Source organism: Kogia breviceps, chromosome 1, assembly GCF_026419965.1.
Source record: "Kogia breviceps isolate mKogBre1 chromosome 1, mKogBre1 haplotype 1, whole genome shotgun sequence".
In the NCBI taxonomy this organism is placed as follows: Eukaryota; Metazoa; Chordata; class Mammalia; order Artiodactyla; family Physeteridae; genus Kogia; species Kogia breviceps.
Genome location: NC_081310.1, coordinates 177,502,515 through 177,518,961, shown reverse-complemented (window position 1 = coordinate 177,518,961; position 16,447 = coordinate 177,502,515). Strand labels below are relative to the sequence as shown.

The window sequence follows — 16,447 nt, the reverse complement described above, 5'->3', positions numbered from 1 at the left end:
AAGGCAGGAGGACTAGGAGGCTTTGGGAGTACTACCAACTCTGGGCCCAGTGACACCATCCCTCGTCCTGTCTGTAGGGTTCGCAGACCTCCCTGGCACCCACCCCTCAAAATCCTGGCCCATTACCTTCTGGCCTGTGGAGCCAGGGAGTCCAGAGGGTCCCTGAGATAAGGAGGGGACACAAAAGAGAGGTGAGGAAAGGAGGGGGAGGCTGGCCAGGACCCCGCTGCCCTGCCCTGTCTCTGGTCCCATACTCACCAAGGCTCCCGACTCCCCCTTCTCTCCCTTTGGGCCTTCTGCACACTGAACAGGGAGATAAGGTGTTGAGAGGGGCCCAGGGTCACCCCCATGGGCTCTGAGGGCACAGCCCCTTCCTCAGGGGCTGACCCCATATTGGCCCTAAAGCAGGCCTCTCCTCCAGGCCTTACCTGAAGCGGGGCGTCCGGGGAGATTCGAACACAGTCATTGCCCTAGAGGTAGGGAGCAAGGGATCAGCCTCCTAAGGGAGCCATCCTAGACCTGTTTTGAGGAGGATGGGCCCAAGAATCCCACAGTCGCAGGTGCCCCCAGAAGATACAGGTTTCTGCACACGAACCCCTAGAGAGACCCTGGCCCTCATCCCCTGTTTGGACCAGGCTGCAGGTTTCCATCTGAGATGATGGGATGATGGCTCACATTCCAGCCCAACCCCAGGGCACAAGTGGGAACGTCCTGCCGTGGGCATGGCCGGGGCACTTACCCGGGCTCCCTTCTCTCCCTTGGGTCCTGATGGACCAGGCAGGCCCTGCTCACCTTTCCCTCTCTGTGGATGAGACCAAAACAAGGGCTGGGACCAGAGGAGCACATGAGAGCCTTGAAGAAGCTCTCCCCATCCTGGTCTTCTCCACGCTTCCACCACACGCGGGTGTGTAAATGAGCATAGCCCTGCCCCAACCCCCCCGCCCCCACGCACACAGCATATGGATTCCATACGCATTCATCCCCCTGTCTCTCCCACCCCAAGAGACCATATTTGGCAAATCCGTAGTTTCAAGCAGAAGGTATCTCTTCTCCCACACTCCAACCCAAGCATGCTGGCTCACACACAGCACACCCAGGGGCACAGGGACACATGTGCATGGACACACACATGTGGAGTGGCAGGCACCCATGATGGTAAGTGTCAGGCTGCCTGAGTTCAAATCCTACCTCCACCGCTTACAAGCATGTGTCTCAGGGCAAGTTATGTGAACTGCCTGAACCTCAGTTTCTTCATCAATAAAATGGGATTCATGTCAGCACCTACCTCAAGGGGCTGCGGTGAGGAAGAAACGTGACATCGCAGGTAAAGTGTGCACCACTTAGCACGCACGTGGAGGTGGCCCCAAGAATGACATTATATATTCACAGGCACACAGAAGTGTGCAATCTCACATTTGCACATCACCCACAAGCTCTGTGATCCTGTCAGGCCCACAGATATATGGGTTCACCCCCCTGCACATGTGCAAACATGTGTCCAGAAATGCACATAGTCACACACACACACAAAATCACACCAGTCACCCACGTGGGCACAGCTGGGCCTCGGTTTTCCCTGAAATAAAATGATAGTGCCCACCCGGAAAGATGCCTGAGGGGGTTCAGGAAGGTCATGGTGCCAATGGGTGGCCCAATGCCTGATACACAGTAGGCCCTCAGAAAAGAGCAGTTCTTAACATCCTCACATATACACAACCCCCTACTCTCCAGCACACACACACACACACACACATCTAATCACCCCACATATATGCAGGCTTGGGTAGCCCTGATATATACACACAGCCAAGGGGCCACATGCCGTGAGATGGACTAGCACCACTGAAGAGGGCAGGGGTGTCCTGTTCTCCATCTGGGACTCACCTGGGGGCCAGAGGGACCAATTGTGACCTGAGGGGGCAGAGGAGAGAGCATGTAATCATCTCAGGGAGGGAGAGGAAAACCGAGGCCCAGAGAGGGCAAGCAATTTAGCCAGGGTCACACAGGGGTGGCTGAACCAACAGCCCAAACCCCAGCCCCTGCTCTGTCTCCCAGGCCAAGCAGCAAGCTGATTTTATATCCCAAAGCTGTCAAATTTACGGAGGGGTTTGACCTACCTTCTCTAACCTGCTTGGCTTTGGCTAGCTCCACCTCGCAGTTGCTAGGATAACATGGCTGCTCGGTTACCATGGTAACCCCTGCAAATCTGGGGACCATCAGCCTTACTTGGTGGAGGACTGGACAGAAACAGGGGAGGGCAGCAGAGGGGATACCTCCTGATGTCCCCCAAATGCAGCAGCTTAGGGCCGAGGGGAGCGGGGGTTGTGCCCTTTGTGGATCAATGCAGAATGTCAACTCAGAATGTCAGGCTGTGGGAAAGTGGTGACTCATACTGCCCACGGAAGAGACACAGTAGGGTACCAGCTGGGCTCGCACTGAGCCCCTTTCCCTTGTCCTTCTGGACCCCAGAGGGAGGATGGGCCAGGACCAGCTAGAGAGGGATAGGAGGGGAGGCCCTGAGCCAACATGTGGTTTGGGGGGCCATGCTTGGCTGTGTCACCCTGAGCCAGCCCTTGCCCTTCTCTGCCTCTAAGATGACATGGGAAGCCTTCCAAGCAGAGCAGGCCTGAATCCTTGTGGGGAGTGCCAAGCTGGGACCAGCAACCAAGGCTCTGCTTCTGCCAGCCGCCACCCCATCCCCATTCCACCCTGGAGCCCAATACATTGCATGAGGCTTCCTTCCCTGGGGCCCTGGCTTGGTGGGACTGCGGGTGTGGGTCAAACCCAGCTCTGGGGGGTGGGCAGGCAGAGAGTGTAAAAGTGCACAAAGACCCCCTTGTCCTGAACCAGGAAGCCGCCAAGCCAACCTCTAGGCAACACCCACTCCCAGGCCCCATCCACCCCACCCAGCACACTCTCTCTTCACTCACGTTGCTCTCCCGGGCACCATGGACACAGGGTGGGCACTGAAAGGGAAGAATGGGCCTGGAGGTCAGGTCTGAGAGCCCAGGAGCAGCCCTCTCCACCCCACTGGGCCCCATACACACACCAAGAACATCACAGGTGTCTGGGTGGAGTTGAGGAGCATAAAGATGGAAATCCTATCAAATCAGCCTTGCCCCTCAACTGCCACCAGCCCACCACTGATCAGCCATTTCTCAGATGAAACTGAAGCCCAGAGAGGAATAGCAGTGGGCCCTGGGTCACACAGCATGCTGGAGCAGAGTGAGGCCCAGATTCCAGGGTCCCATGGCCAAGGCCTGGGCTCTCTCCAAGATACCCGTGGCCATTTGCTGCCAACTCAGCAGGAGTGTCCAGGGCTGAACACCCCGCTCCTAAGGAGAAGCAACAGGCAGACAGGGTCCAGCATCAGGTCCCCAAGGAATGCTGGGAGCTGTGTGGTCATCCCACACCCCCATGCCCAGGCTCCAGGGCGCCAAAGCCTTGTCCGAAGGACTCATGCTGGCACCTTTCCAACCAAGCTCTTTTTGCTAGTCTAGATGGGAGGCTTACCTCATCCACTGCTGTCTCCTGGTGGGCCTGGGAAGAGGGAGGGCATGAGAATGGGTGGGGAATGGAAGGGACAAAGCACTGCTTCCACCACCCCTACCCAAGAACCACCAGGAGCGGGTGCCCTAGATAGTGCCAGGTACCGTCTGTCTCGCTCCCGTTCATCCTTCTTTCTCAGAGCTGGCACCTACAAATCCTAAGCTCTGTCCAGAAGAGTGGGGGCAGGTGGGAAGAGCATGTGTGGAGAGTCTCTTACTCAAGGGGTTTACGGAGGACAGGGAGGGCAGACTGAGGACACTGTGGGCTCCTCCGCCCACACACTGTCTCTACCTTTGTTCCCCTTTCTGCCTTCTGGCTGATTCCTCCCGTCAGCTGGGCATCCACCTGAGCAGACAGAATAAGGGGAAAATCTTGAGGAGGGGGCAGTTCTGGGGCCCACACTAGACAGGGGCCCCCAGGCAGGGGCATGGACCCCTGGGATGCCTCAGCCTGACATCTGGCAGCTCCCAGGTCATCAAGAGCCTGCTCAGGCCCCTGGCACCCCAACAGGCACCCCCCTCCTTTTCACCCCACCCACGTGATGTCGGAGAAAACAAGACCACGAATCAATGGGATCCTGTGTTCCTGCAGCCAAAAGCTGGGCAAGATGCCCGGTGGGCAGGGAGGCTGTCCTGCCAGGGTGTGGGGCTATGGGAGGAACTGGGCTTCCCTGCCACCCCTAAAGAACCTAAAGCGGGCAGGGCAGCTGGCCATGGTGCTGGGCATGGAACCAGCCTGGCACTTGCCCGGGCTGAGCCCAGGAGAATGAGTGAGCCCCAAGGCAAGCAGTGTGGCACCTGGCCTCTGACCCCAGATATCCCTGTCCTGGAGAAACTGCCTTTGGGTGCCAGCCTGGTCCTTCCCTCACCAGGGTCTGGGCTGGTACCAGTGAGGGTCTGGGTAGTACCAAAGCTAGATAGGCACAACTCTCAATGCCAGCAGGCAGGCAGGCACAGGGTCATACAGTGGGCTGTCTCTCTGCCTACCAGAATCCAATAGGGGTGGGAAGCAAAGAGGCAGGGCTTCCAATGCCCTCCCTGCCCTGGGGCACATGGTCAACTGACCCTGGGGGCAGTCCCCAGTCAGGTCAGGGGAGGGGCAGGCCCACTTGTGCCTGCCTGTGCCCATGTCTGCCTGCCCTGCCTACCCACCTTGCTGTTTTGAGGCTCCTCCAGGCAGAAGCAGCGGGTGTAGACCTTGCCCTCAGTCTGTGGATTGATCTCGATGAGCTCATTGCTCTGGGTGTCCCGGCGAGCCTTGGAGGTCTCTGGGGGACACTGCCCAGTGTGGGGGAAGGGCTGGGGTCAGTACAGAAGGCAGACCCCCCCCCCCGGACTTCACCCACTGATCATCCTACGATCTCTAGGCATCTCCTTCCTGGTCCTCCTTCTCCAGCACACTGTGTCCCTGGGCAGTGCCCCAACCCCTCCCAGCTGTCGTGGGGCCAGGCCACTCACCCCTCCCGGTAAAATCTCACAGCAGCCCTCCTCCAGCACAAGATCCGGGTCACAGTAGATGTGTGCCTGCTGAAGGTCAAACTGCAGGGGACACACAAGTGTCACTTCATTTTAGCAAATAGCTCTGAGTCCTGGACCCTAATGAGGCACAGAGATGGCTCCATCCCAGAGTTTGCCCTCAGAAGGTTTCCAGCGTGGCCTGGGAGACCATCAAGAATACAGCTGTCACAAAAAGCAAAACAAAACTATACGCGAAAGAAAGAGGGAGAGGGGGGAGAAATGTTCGCTTTGGCCCAGAGGAAGAGGGGAAGAGGAGATTTCATTCAAGCTGGGCCTTGAGGACCAGTAGGTATTCAGCAGGTAGGTATGCAAGGAAAAGCATTCCAGGTAGAGGTAACAGCATAGGCAAAGGCTGGAGGTGTGAAAGTATTAGGTGAGATGGATGTCTGGGATGGAATCAACCAGAGAAAAAGCTGCATGGAAAGATGGAACAGAAGATGCTGCTGCAGTCATTTATAGGGACCAGATCATGAAAGGCCTTGAATGCCAGGTTAATATGTTCAGGCTACATCTGGAGGTCAATGGGGAACCATGAGAGGATTCGGAGCAAGGGAAAGCCCTGGTCAGATATAGGTTCCCAGGAGCTCACTCAGGCTCCCAGAAAGTAGGAGCAGAGTCCAAGCCTGACCTAGCACTCACCGAGACAGGTTTGCCCTGCTCAGCATCCAAGCCCAGAAAAACATGGCCCACAGACTTCATGGGTCGCCAGGGCCCCAGAGGCCGGGAGGAGACTGATGTGCAGTCCACATGCACAGAGGCTACGCGTTCAGCCACGCTCAGCACCAGCTTGTGCCAATGCAGGTCAAAGAGCTGGGGCACTGAGAAGATGCAGGACACAAAGTCGCCATCTTGGCCCCGGGCCCGGAGCTCCAGGCTCCGCTCTTGGCTGTTGACTTCCAGGGAAATCTGTGTGGAATTGGGAAAGGCAAGGACAGAGAATCAGAGCCCCCCAAGCCACAGCATGACGAAGGTAAGGGCCTTCAAGCTCATTTCACAGGAGGGGAAACTGAGGCCCAGAAAGGGACGAAAGCTGGCTGGGGTCCCAGAGCAATACCTCCTAAGAGCATGGGATAGGTGGGGTGGGCGTGGCCTAGAGGGTGGCCCTGGGAGGGAGCAGGGAGGCCCCAGAAATCACAAGCTGGGACAGAAGCTGGTACGGACTGGTACTGCTTGATGGCCAAGAGCAATGGGGGTGGAGAGGGGGGTCGGGCTCACCTGCGGATACCCATTTCCATCGGTCACTTGAAACAAATACCATGTATTCTGGTGGGTGTGTTTCTTCAGCAATAGCGTCAGCACCAGGGCAAACTCACTGGGGAGGCCCCGAGGGAATACACGTCTGGGGGTAGAGCAGGGAGGCTGCCTTGAGGCTCAGGTAAAAGACCACCTGCTGCCCACCCTGGGCCCTCAGGACCGTTGAACCTACACGAGACACACACAGGCACACACCTCCAAACTGCCACACACACACATATACACATCCATTCATTCTACAGATGTTTATTGAGGGCCTACTATGTGCCAGTGGTGGGTCTGGCTGCCGGGGGTAACAGGGGTGAAAACACAGAGAAGAGACCTGTCCTCAGGGAGCCTTCAAGTCTGATGGGGTGATGCAGGAGGTAAGGCCATAAACAAAGGATCCTCAGAATGACTGTTGCACTATTTCATTTGGATTGTGGTAAGTGCTTCCAAGGAATCCAGGATGCCTTGGGGAGAATAACCGGGCCTGGGGCAGGGGAAGAAATACTGAAAAAATATGAACAGGTTCAGCACGACGGGAGCAGCAAGAAAGAAAGGGAACATTTTGGAAGATGAGGCTGGAGAGGTAAACGGGCCAGACCACCCAGGGACTGTGGGAGTTTGGACTTCACACGTGTGGGCGCACACGCACGCACGCGCACACACACACACACACACACACACACACACACACACACACACACACACAAAATTCTTGAAGGTTCCCTCCTCCATCCTGGAGTCCTCATGGTGCCCACAGGATGCAGACTTGTCCTCATCCACTGCTAGCTAGAGATGGGGAGAGGACACAGGGTGGGCCCGCCAGTCCCCTTCTCTCTGCACGCCCTGCAAGGCCCAGGAATGGAGACCAGGCTGACTCCTGACAGGAAGCAGGATACAATGACCCACGGGTGCCCCTGAGCTTAGGTCTCACATGCAGAGTTGCTGGGAGTGTGGCTGGGGTCAGTACTGATTCCCAGTGGTCACACTGGGGCCTTTACCGCATGGGCTGGGTGACTGAGACCCCTCCCAGTCGCAGGATGAGAGGTCCCTTGGGGTTTCGGATCTTCTTGATGGCAGATATCTTCATGAGGCCGAGTCGGCGGATGAGATTGAAGCCTTTAGGGGAGACACCAAATGACAAGCTCAGCTGGGCAGGTGAGTGGGGTTCTGGCCACTCCAGGAAGATGGTGGAGGGGGGACAACAGGATGAGATAAGCACTCACCAGTCACGTTGGTCGATAAGTCGCTTCTGTGTTCCAACTTGAGTCCTTCTTGCTGTGAAGGTGGGCACCGCTCCCCTGGAAAAGAATTGGCAGTGGGGCATCTGGTGGGCTCAGGCTGAGGGGACTGCACTGCCGGGCTCTTGGGGAACCTGGGGCAGAGCAAGTTCATGTTCCCCGCACTGCATCTTTACCCAGGCTCTGCCTTGGGGCTGCTTTCACCTTTTGCCTTCTGACCCTGGCTACCCTGGGGGCCAATGCACAGATGGTAAGAGTGAGGCCTGGCCCAAGGCTACTAAGTAAGTTCATAGCAGAGCAAGATCAGAACTCCTGGACCTCAAATCTCCCTAGGACCCCCAAGTCAGGGGCCAGGCCAGCAAGAGAATGAAAGAAACTCTGGGCAGCCCTACAGCTCAGATGGGGTGGGGAGCTGTGTATATACATGTGCTCCCTCCACAACATACACCCAAGTGGGAGACAGAGGAGCACTTCAGGGGCAAGGAAATGTCAGGTCCATGCACACTGTGTTATATACCAGTGCATGCGCGTGTCTGCACATGTGTGAGTTGTAGATGCCTGCGCCACCAGGGATACCATGTGCTGCTGGTACACATGTTCTCAGAAATGGGTGGGGTTCCACTTCCCACAGCCAAAACAGACAAGCAGGCCAGACACAAGTCTGAATCAACAGATTGACTCTTCACCTGGATAACTACCTTATGAAACTGTGAGAAAAGACTGAGGGCCTGAGTGGACCACAAGCTCAAGGGACCCACCAGAACCTTGGGGCTCCAGACAGGGTATATTAAGGGGGTAAAGGCTCATGCAGAAGGGGATAGCTTAGTCAGGTCTCCAAAACCCTTAAGGGACAGGTAGGCAGCCATGGGCCTGCCTCTTCTCTAGGGCTGATTGAGCAGAAGTAATGAGAGAGTGCTACAACGGGAGAGATGGAGGCTAGAATCAAAACAAAACAAAACCTTTTCATCAATGCAGATGGGGTAGCTGGGACAAGTCGGTGGATACAGCTCCTAGAAGCTGGGCATTGGACTCCCTGGATGCCTGGCGGGAAGAAGGAATCCTGGATTCCTAGGCCCAGTGACCCCCCCCCTGGAATCTTTCTCCCCCAGGTTTGTCCAGGAAAACTATCACTGTCTTTAGCATCAGCAGCAGCAATGGGTGACTCACCCCTTGGCAACGGTCCCAAATTCCTTACAGATGTTGAAATTATCTGCCCCAATCCCCAGGGGACCCGGTGAGGGAGAAGAGAGTAAGGCATATATGCAAACATGCGAAAACACATACGTACACCCACAGAGACTCACATGGACCCCACTCACATCTGCATCTTGGTTTCTCTGCCTCTTTTGGCTGGATTTGGGGTTCTAGGAGTTCTATTTCTGCTCAGCCACACAGCCAGAGGGCACCTAGCAGGGCAGGGCAAGTTGCCTGGTCAACTTCCTCTGGCTTTGGTCCCTGGAAAGCTACACCCTTTGTCCCATCCGGCGTCTGGGCCTTGAGGCGGGCCCTTTATCCAAGATCGCCATGGAGGAGGAGGAGCACGTGGGCTGGAAGATGGATTCTCCACCATGGCAAGGACTGGAGAGGCCTGGCCTGTTTGGGGACACAGCTTCCCTCTGCAGGGAGAGCTTGCTGCTGGCTCCTCCCCATCACGATGGCCCCACCAGCACTCGGGGCACAGGCTGGGTTTATGCATTAGGGTGGGTGGTTCTTCTCACACACAGAGACACAGGAGTATGTACAGATGCACACAGCAACTCTGAGATGTAAACACAGAGAGGCCCAGAGACACACAAATATGTAGACAGAAACCCACATCCTCTCTAGCTCACCTCACACTGGCTTGTGTGCACAGGACCCCACACCTCAGAGAGCCAGTGGCAGGCCTATGGCACTCTGATCCTCACATCATCTCACCTGTATCTGCCTCATGGCTGCAGATAACACAGAGACTGAGCAGCCACAAGCCAGGAGCCCAAGATGCCCACATCCTGGTCCAGAGAAGTCGGCCGCAGCCACAGCACCTGAAAACCATAGAGAGCAGGAAGGTGGATTCCTGAGCTCACAGAGCACAATTCCACACGTGGGCAAGCAGCAACCAGCCCATGGGGCCCAGGCGCTGGTACTGGGGTTGCAGGAGGTCTAGCCAGGCGTCAGTCCGCCTCAGAGGCCCAACCATAGGCCTTGGGCTAGGATTTGGGCCGAGGTGATATTCAAAATATTTAACCACTGCTATGGCACAGACACCGAGCAGCCAGAGCAGAATGCTGGCTAGAGCGCTGAAACCAGGTGCAGGTGGCATCTGGCTGTGCCAGTGGACAGTTGCTGGATTGAGGAGAGATCTAGAGGGTCCTTGAAGGCCAGGTAACTCGGGATAGTGAGGAAGCTTGAGGCAGAGGCTACTTGCCAAGACACTTGGAAGTATTACAATATTTTATCAACCTGTGCACTGTATTGGTATATGCTAGCCTGGTACCTGGCTAGCCGCATCCAGCTCAGCCAGGCGGCCCTGTCTGGCACCCACAGGGTCAGGGTCTGACAACTGGGCTGAGTCTCCTGGAAGGCATCACAGGATTGAGTGTGAGCCAAGGAAGCCTCTCCCGTGGGTGCAGTGGGCGGGAGAACAGGTCAACGGGCTCAGGACCTTGTTGCCAAGCTCCCCTGCTGATGGATGCTCGTCTTTTAGTTTTATTAAACCCTGATGGATGGGCCCAGATAAATCCACGCAGGCTCAGCAAGCGCCCAGCAGAGCCATACATCATCCAGCCTCCCCCGAGACAGGCAGCTCGCTCACACACACAGTCGTGCATGTGTCAGCATGACGCACACAGATACACGGGCACATATACACAGAGACATATTTGTCCCCGTGTGTGCATACAGTCCTACCTGCACACAGGCATGGTCACAGAGACACATGTTCACAGTACACCTAGACACACCAGCTAGTACATATACACGTGCACACAGCCAGCCTATGACTACCCCTCCATAGGCCCTCCTGTCGGGAAGTTCTTATGCAAGTCTGACCTCATTCCCTCCAGCTGTAAAGGAATTCTGTCTCCCCTCCCTCTGTTCTGGACAGGGAATGAGAGCAGGAAGGACCCTTAGCCTCAATATATTTGGGGATAGGACCCCAATCTCCTTCCTCCTGGGGCAGAACTGTTCCCCCACCCTATTCATCCCCCATTCTGGTGGTATGCACATCCTATCTCTCAAACCCTATCCTGACCTCCCCCTCCTGCCAGTCAGTGGAAGGACTGCCAACTGTGAGAGGCGTGTGAATGCATGTGAACTTCAATGTGTTCCCTGTCCCCTTCCTGCTCCTAACCTCTCGCCTTCACTCCTCTATCCCCAGCCAGAGCAGGGGGCTCCAGGGATGAGAGAGAAGCTTCCAAGGAGATGACCCCATCCATATACAAAGGCACAGATCTGGGGGCAGGGAGAGTCAGAACTGCAATGGAGGTAGAGCTCATCCTGCTTTAAAGAAGGGGACTGAGGTCCAGAGAGGGGATGCCTCTTGCCCCAGGTCACACAGCAAGTCAGGGGCAGAAGGGGCCCTTCAGTCCAGAGCCCCGAGGCAACCCGCTCCAACCCCACTTACCGTGGCTGGGGATCCCTGCCACCTCACTGAGTAATCCAAGCAGCCCAACGCAGCCAACCGCGGGAAGCAGGGCCTGGGTTCCTCAGACCCGCTGGAAGGTCCTCGATTACTTCTGGCCAGCCTCGGGTCCCCAGTTTCCCCTGTCCTGAGCTTTTGGGGCTGAATGCTGCCCCGCTCGCATGCCCGCTCGCCTGCCGGGGACTGCCGGCCACTCCGGGTGGGTGAAGAGGGGGAGGCTCCAGGGGGCTGGGGACTTGCCAGGGCCGCTAATGGAACACAGCTGGACCCGCCCGCCAGGCAGGAGGAGGGAGGGAGGACCGGGAGGGGGCTTCAGCGGTGGCAGAGGCGGCGGGACGCAAGGCCCACTCCTGGCCTGGCTGCGCTCCCAAGCCCATCCCTCCCACTTGACCCGCCAGGTGAGCGAGCGAGCAAGGCGGGACCCTGCGTGCCCGGAGTTGCCCAGCAAGGGGCTCTGGCGGCAGGCGGGTGGGCGGGGAGTCCGGCCCTTTAAGAGCCAAGCCTGGAGCTTGAAGGGCCTCCCCTGTGCCACCCCCTTCCCCTTCCCTCGCTGGGCCTCCAGAAGGGTGGCGGGGCTGGGGGGAGGGGAGGATGGAGACCCTCCTCCCCAGTTCCGCAGGACCCGTGACGTGGCTGCTGCCCAAGCCTCCTTGGTCAGCTTTTTCCAGTTTCTGAGCCTAACATTCTCAGTTAGTCTGTTCTTTGACCGTCTGAACTGAGGGGAGGGGCCACCCTCCAGGAGTTGGTGTGTGTGTGTGTGCGCGCGCGCGCGTGCACAATTAACCTTTTCTGCTCTGCACTCAATTCCAGACGAGTGAAACCCAGCGGGTCCCCTTATTACTACTGACTCCGTGAGGTTAGAAGGGCTCAAATCCCTGTCCTCCGCTCTAGCTTTGTGGTTTTGAACTTACTATTTAACTATGACTCCACTTTCTCATCTGTAAGATGGGATAATGACTGCATATACCTCACAGGTTTGTGAGCAGGAAACAAGTTAGTCTGTAAAAGTGCTTACTAAGGGCACAAAAGAGGAGCTCAATAAATATTCACTGTTATTAACATTATTATTGTGAACGCTGGCAGGAGGTGAGGGCCAAGGACGGGGTGAGGTGGTGAGACTGGACCAGCCCAGCAATGGAGAGGGTTTTGCTTTATACACAGGATCCAAGGAACCGAGAGGAATTGAGGTTGGATGAGAGATTGGACTTCTGAGGAGAAGGAAGCAGGTAATATGTCCAGTTCTGTCCAGAGGCAGGAGGATGATCAAGGTGACCCTCCCAAGGGTCTCCCCTGGAGGCAGCAAACAAATTTCTGGGCCCCAAGGTTGAGGAACTATGGAGAAGTAGGTTCAAGAGGGCCTTGAGTGGTAGGAATGCGTGTGGTGGGAGCACCTGGAGTGCCCTGATGGGGGGTGGGGGCTTCCTGGAGAAGCAACATGGTAGAGCCATAGCCCTGTGGCCCCATCTAACCAGAGGGGCGGCAGGCCTGGGGTTTCCCGCCTCCGGAGCCCGAGGCGCTGAGTCAGCGGAAACCCGTAACCGCGGCCACAGAGACACGCCACTGTGGTCCCTGTGCAGAACTGGCCCAGATGTGGCTACGACAGTGGTGGGGCCTGGGAAGCGCTGAGCTCAGCAGGCGGGAAGTGGAGGGGCGGGGCTTTCTGGGAGCTTTGGCCTGAGGAGTGGACAGGCCTGCCCATACGGTGCTGTGCCAGTGGCGGGCACTTGGGAATGAATAGACAACACCCGTAGGTCAGGCTCTGTGCTAAGAACTTCACATAGGCTAGCTCCTTTCATCCTCACAACAGCCCCAGAAGGAGAATTCTATGCTTACACCCATTTTACAGATGGGGAAACCTGGAGCCCAGGAACAACTCAACTTGCCCAAGTTCACATGGTTAGTGGATGGTGGGTCAGGGGCCCATGCCAGCTAGGCTGGACCCACAGCACACACTCTTAACCACTGTGCCATCCTGGGCAACTCCTACATCCTTCCTCCATTCATATCCCAGACCCTACCGGGCAGGAGGGGACAGCTGGACGCAGTCTAGAAATGGGCCTACGCCCCTTCCTGCCCCTGACACGTATGTGCACCCATCCAGAAGCGTGTAGTTAGATGTGTTCACTTACGATAAGTGTATAGACTCCACGTGCATATGTAGACACTTAGGTTCACACAGACACATGCACACCCTTGATACTCCTCCATGTAAACAGACACACAGAGACACATGTGTGAGCACAGATGAAGCCACAGAAATATATCCCCGGACGTACTCAAACACAGGTGCATAATTTTCAGAATGCATATACTTGGCACTTCTTTTACTTGGATATGCACACATGAGACATATGCATGCACAAGCAGACATGTGTGCACAAACATACACATAGAAACACACACCTGTGCCCACAGGCATAATTCTTCATATATGCAAACAGAGAAACCTGCAGACCTACAGCACATACACATGTGTGCACACAGACACAGGTGGCCACACAGACTCGGCTCCCGCAGAAACCCCGACTCACACACGTACACACCAATGCACATCCACACACAACGCAGGCAGCAATGCTGACACACTTACATGCATTCAGCCCCAGAAAGCCCTGCGTGCCAGCAAGCAGGGTATCCCGTGGGGCTGGGCTCAGTGCCCTCACCCCAGATGGCATCGCCACTAGGTAATCAACGCTGCTAATTGCCACCAGCTGCCCCGGAGCCTGCCTGCCGCTGCCGGGAGGGGCTCCCGGGTCTCCTGGGCCTGGGGTTGTGTGCCCAGATGTCGGCAGTGCCAAAGGCCCACCCACCCCATTGTTCCTGCTGGCCACTGGGGAATCCCCAGCTGGCAAGGGCAGCACCTGGGCTGGCTAGAGTGAAGAGCCAAGACAGGGCCTGGTCCCAGTTCAAGCCCAGGAGCTCCCACCCAGCCAAGCAGAGGAGAGCTGAACCTCCACAGGCACATGTGCACACCTGGGCCCCGGCACATGGGCACACACATACACACACGGGCGTATCACACTCAGCCGAAACAGACCTCTTGACTGTTCCCCACAGAGCTGCATCTCCCTGTCCTCCTCATTCTGATAAACACCACCATAATTCATTTAGATGCTCAGGCAAACAACCTAGGAGTCATCCTTGGCTCCTTCCTTTCCCCTGCCATCCCTGCTATCCTGTTGATTCTACACCCAAAACGCAGCCCGCATCCACCTACTTCTCCCCGGTCTCACCCAAGCCACCATCCTCTTTCGCCTGGACTGTTGCAGGAGCCTCCCAACCCCCTACTTCCCACCCAGCAGCCAGCAAGACCTTTCCAAACCTGGATCCACTGGCTTCACTCTCCTGCTTCAATCTTCCAGTTTTCATTTCACCTAGAAGAAACCCCCCAATCCTTCCCTTGGCCTTACCAAGTCCTTCATGATCTGGCCTCTGCCTCCCTGTCCAGCCACCTCACCCCCAGAAGCTGTGGTCCCACGGGCCTCCTTTCTCAGTCCTAAATTCACCAAGTTGGTTTTCTCCTCTGGGCTTTTGTACCAAGTCATCCCTCTGGAAGGATTTGTCCCTGATCTTTGCAAGGCTGGCTCTTTGACATCCAGGTCTCACCTCATAAGTCACCTCCTCAGAATGGCCTTCCCTGACCACCAGGTCTAGAGGAGCCCTGAGTCACTCTCTAGCACGTGACTCTGTTTGAAATCTCTGCATAGCTCCGGCATTGGTGTACTGTCTTTCTTTACTAATAAGCAAGAGTCTCCAGGAGGGGCCTTGTCCGCTGGTACCCACTGCCCTGCAGAGGAGCCTGGCACCCCACAGGCAGCCAGTGGTGAATTAGCAGATGAACCCACACAAGCACTCTCTGGGCTCTCAGACACAGACGGCCCCCACAGGAGCACAGACATGAATGTTCCTGTGGGCAGAGATACACACACATGCCCAGCTTCTGGGTCCCAGAGGAGAGACTGAGATCAGAGGACCAAGGTCTCCTTCTGCCTCCTTGGGTTTCTCTGGGTGTCTCTATCCCGTCTCTTTGTGACGCCGGCTTGTCTCTTGTGGTTTGCTCCAAGGACAAAGAACAAGATAAACTCAAAGGGCAAATATTGCCAGAACAAAGAGGTACAGGACTCCTATCACTCTGTCACAGTGCGACCATTGCAATGTCCCAGAGCCCTCCCAAGCAGTATGCCCTGTCCCTTTCCCATCCCATATAAGGAAGGACATTTGCCCTGTTTTTCTCTGCTCAGCACGTTGAAAGTATACATACTCTGCCCAGTCAGCAGAGGCCAGGCAGTTTCCCTGGCTATAAAAACAGACAAGCAACCCATGCTCAGGGTCGACTTTCCCTGGCTACCAGGAAGTCGGCCCGCTGTTCTTGCAGCAACCCTTCTCTTTAATAAACTCTATCTTCCTTACATTCTGCCTTGTGTCTGGAATTTCTTTTCCAACCCGCGCTCAGACCATGACATCTCTCTCACTGAATCTGGCCTGCTTTCTCTGCATCTGGTTCTCTAGCTCTCTTTCCTTCCTCTCTGTGACTCCGGCCCCCCTCTCCAGCTCTCTCTCATCTTTGTCTCTGTTTCTCTCTCTTCTGTTGCCCTCTGTTTTTGGATCTGCGTCTCTAACTCTGCATCTCCCTCTGTGTCTCGGGTCTGTTTCTCGCACTTTCTGCGTCTTTATGTCTTTATCTCCTATCTCTCTTTGTCTTGGAGCTTCCGTGTTCTCTGCTTCTCTTCACCCTGTCTCTTTCTCTCTGTGTCTCTCTGGTTGTGTCTCTGTTTCTGGCTGTGTCTCTGTTTCTGGCTCTGTATCTCTGACTCTCTGACTGTGTCTCTCGTTCTCCCTCCTTCCCTCTCCTTGCTCTAAATCAGCCCTGCCACCATGTATCCACGGCTCTCTGCATCCCCGTGGCAGGGGGACCCATCTTTCACCTCTGCTGGCAGCTGTATGGTCCCAGCAGGTGGGGCGGTGCTCCGCTTTGCTGATGCCCTCCTGCTCCGCAGGGCCATGGCGAGCTCCACACTGATACCCCAGCCCTGGCAACTTTGGCCCTGGCAACGGCATTCTTAGATGCCCAACAAGGGTGTCTTACTTCAGTAGCACATGACACCAGGCACCTGTCTGGAGCTTCTGGAGAGGTAAGCCCAGACTCTGATGGGCTTTGAAGTGGATGTGGCAACGGTCAAGCAGGTAGACACTGGGGGAGGAAGGGGGAACGCTCCAGGCATCCTGGGCACCAGCTTGGTTGTCCCCTGGGCTCTGCCCACCTGCTCTGAGGGACCTGC

The 16,447-nt window shown here is 56.2% G+C and overlaps 1 protein-coding gene across 3 annotated transcripts in view; it reads right to left on the bottom strand.

The window, feature by feature from the left end:
- The window catches only part of COL16A1 (collagen type XVI alpha 1 chain), a 50,703-nt gene extending 39,079 nt beyond the window's left edge, over positions 1–11,624 (bottom strand). For 2 of the 3 annotated variants that reach the window (XM_059069678.2, XM_067012768.1), the window contains exons 1-16: positions 11,151–11,529; positions 9,464–9,570; positions 7,532–7,606; positions 7,307–7,424; positions 6,282–6,405; positions 5,706–5,972; positions 5,007–5,087; positions 4,701–4,826; positions 3,841–3,894; positions 3,514–3,540; positions 2,931–2,966; positions 1,885–1,911; positions 740–802; positions 429–470; positions 259–303; positions 127–162 (exon numbers count right to left, since the gene is read on the bottom strand). In XM_059069678.2, the coding sequence (XP_058925661.1) occupies positions 127–162; positions 259–303; positions 429–470; positions 740–802; positions 1,885–1,911; positions 2,931–2,966; positions 3,514–3,540; positions 3,841–3,894; positions 4,701–4,826; positions 5,007–5,087; positions 5,706–5,972; positions 6,282–6,405; positions 7,307–7,424; positions 7,532–7,606; positions 9,464–9,536 (1,194 nt within the window). In that variant the 5' untranslated portion in view covers positions 9,537–9,570; positions 11,151–11,529. Of the gene's footprint in view, positions 1–126; positions 163–258; positions 304–428; positions 471–739; positions 803–1,884; positions 1,912–2,930; positions 2,967–3,513; positions 3,541–3,840; positions 3,895–4,700; positions 4,827–5,006; positions 5,088–5,705; positions 5,973–6,281; positions 6,406–7,306; positions 7,425–7,531; positions 7,607–9,463; positions 9,571–11,150 lie in introns of all 3 variants that reach the window. The other variant, XM_067012760.1, reaches the window with a different exon arrangement.
- Between the last annotated feature and the right edge of the window lie 4,823 nt (positions 11,625–16,447).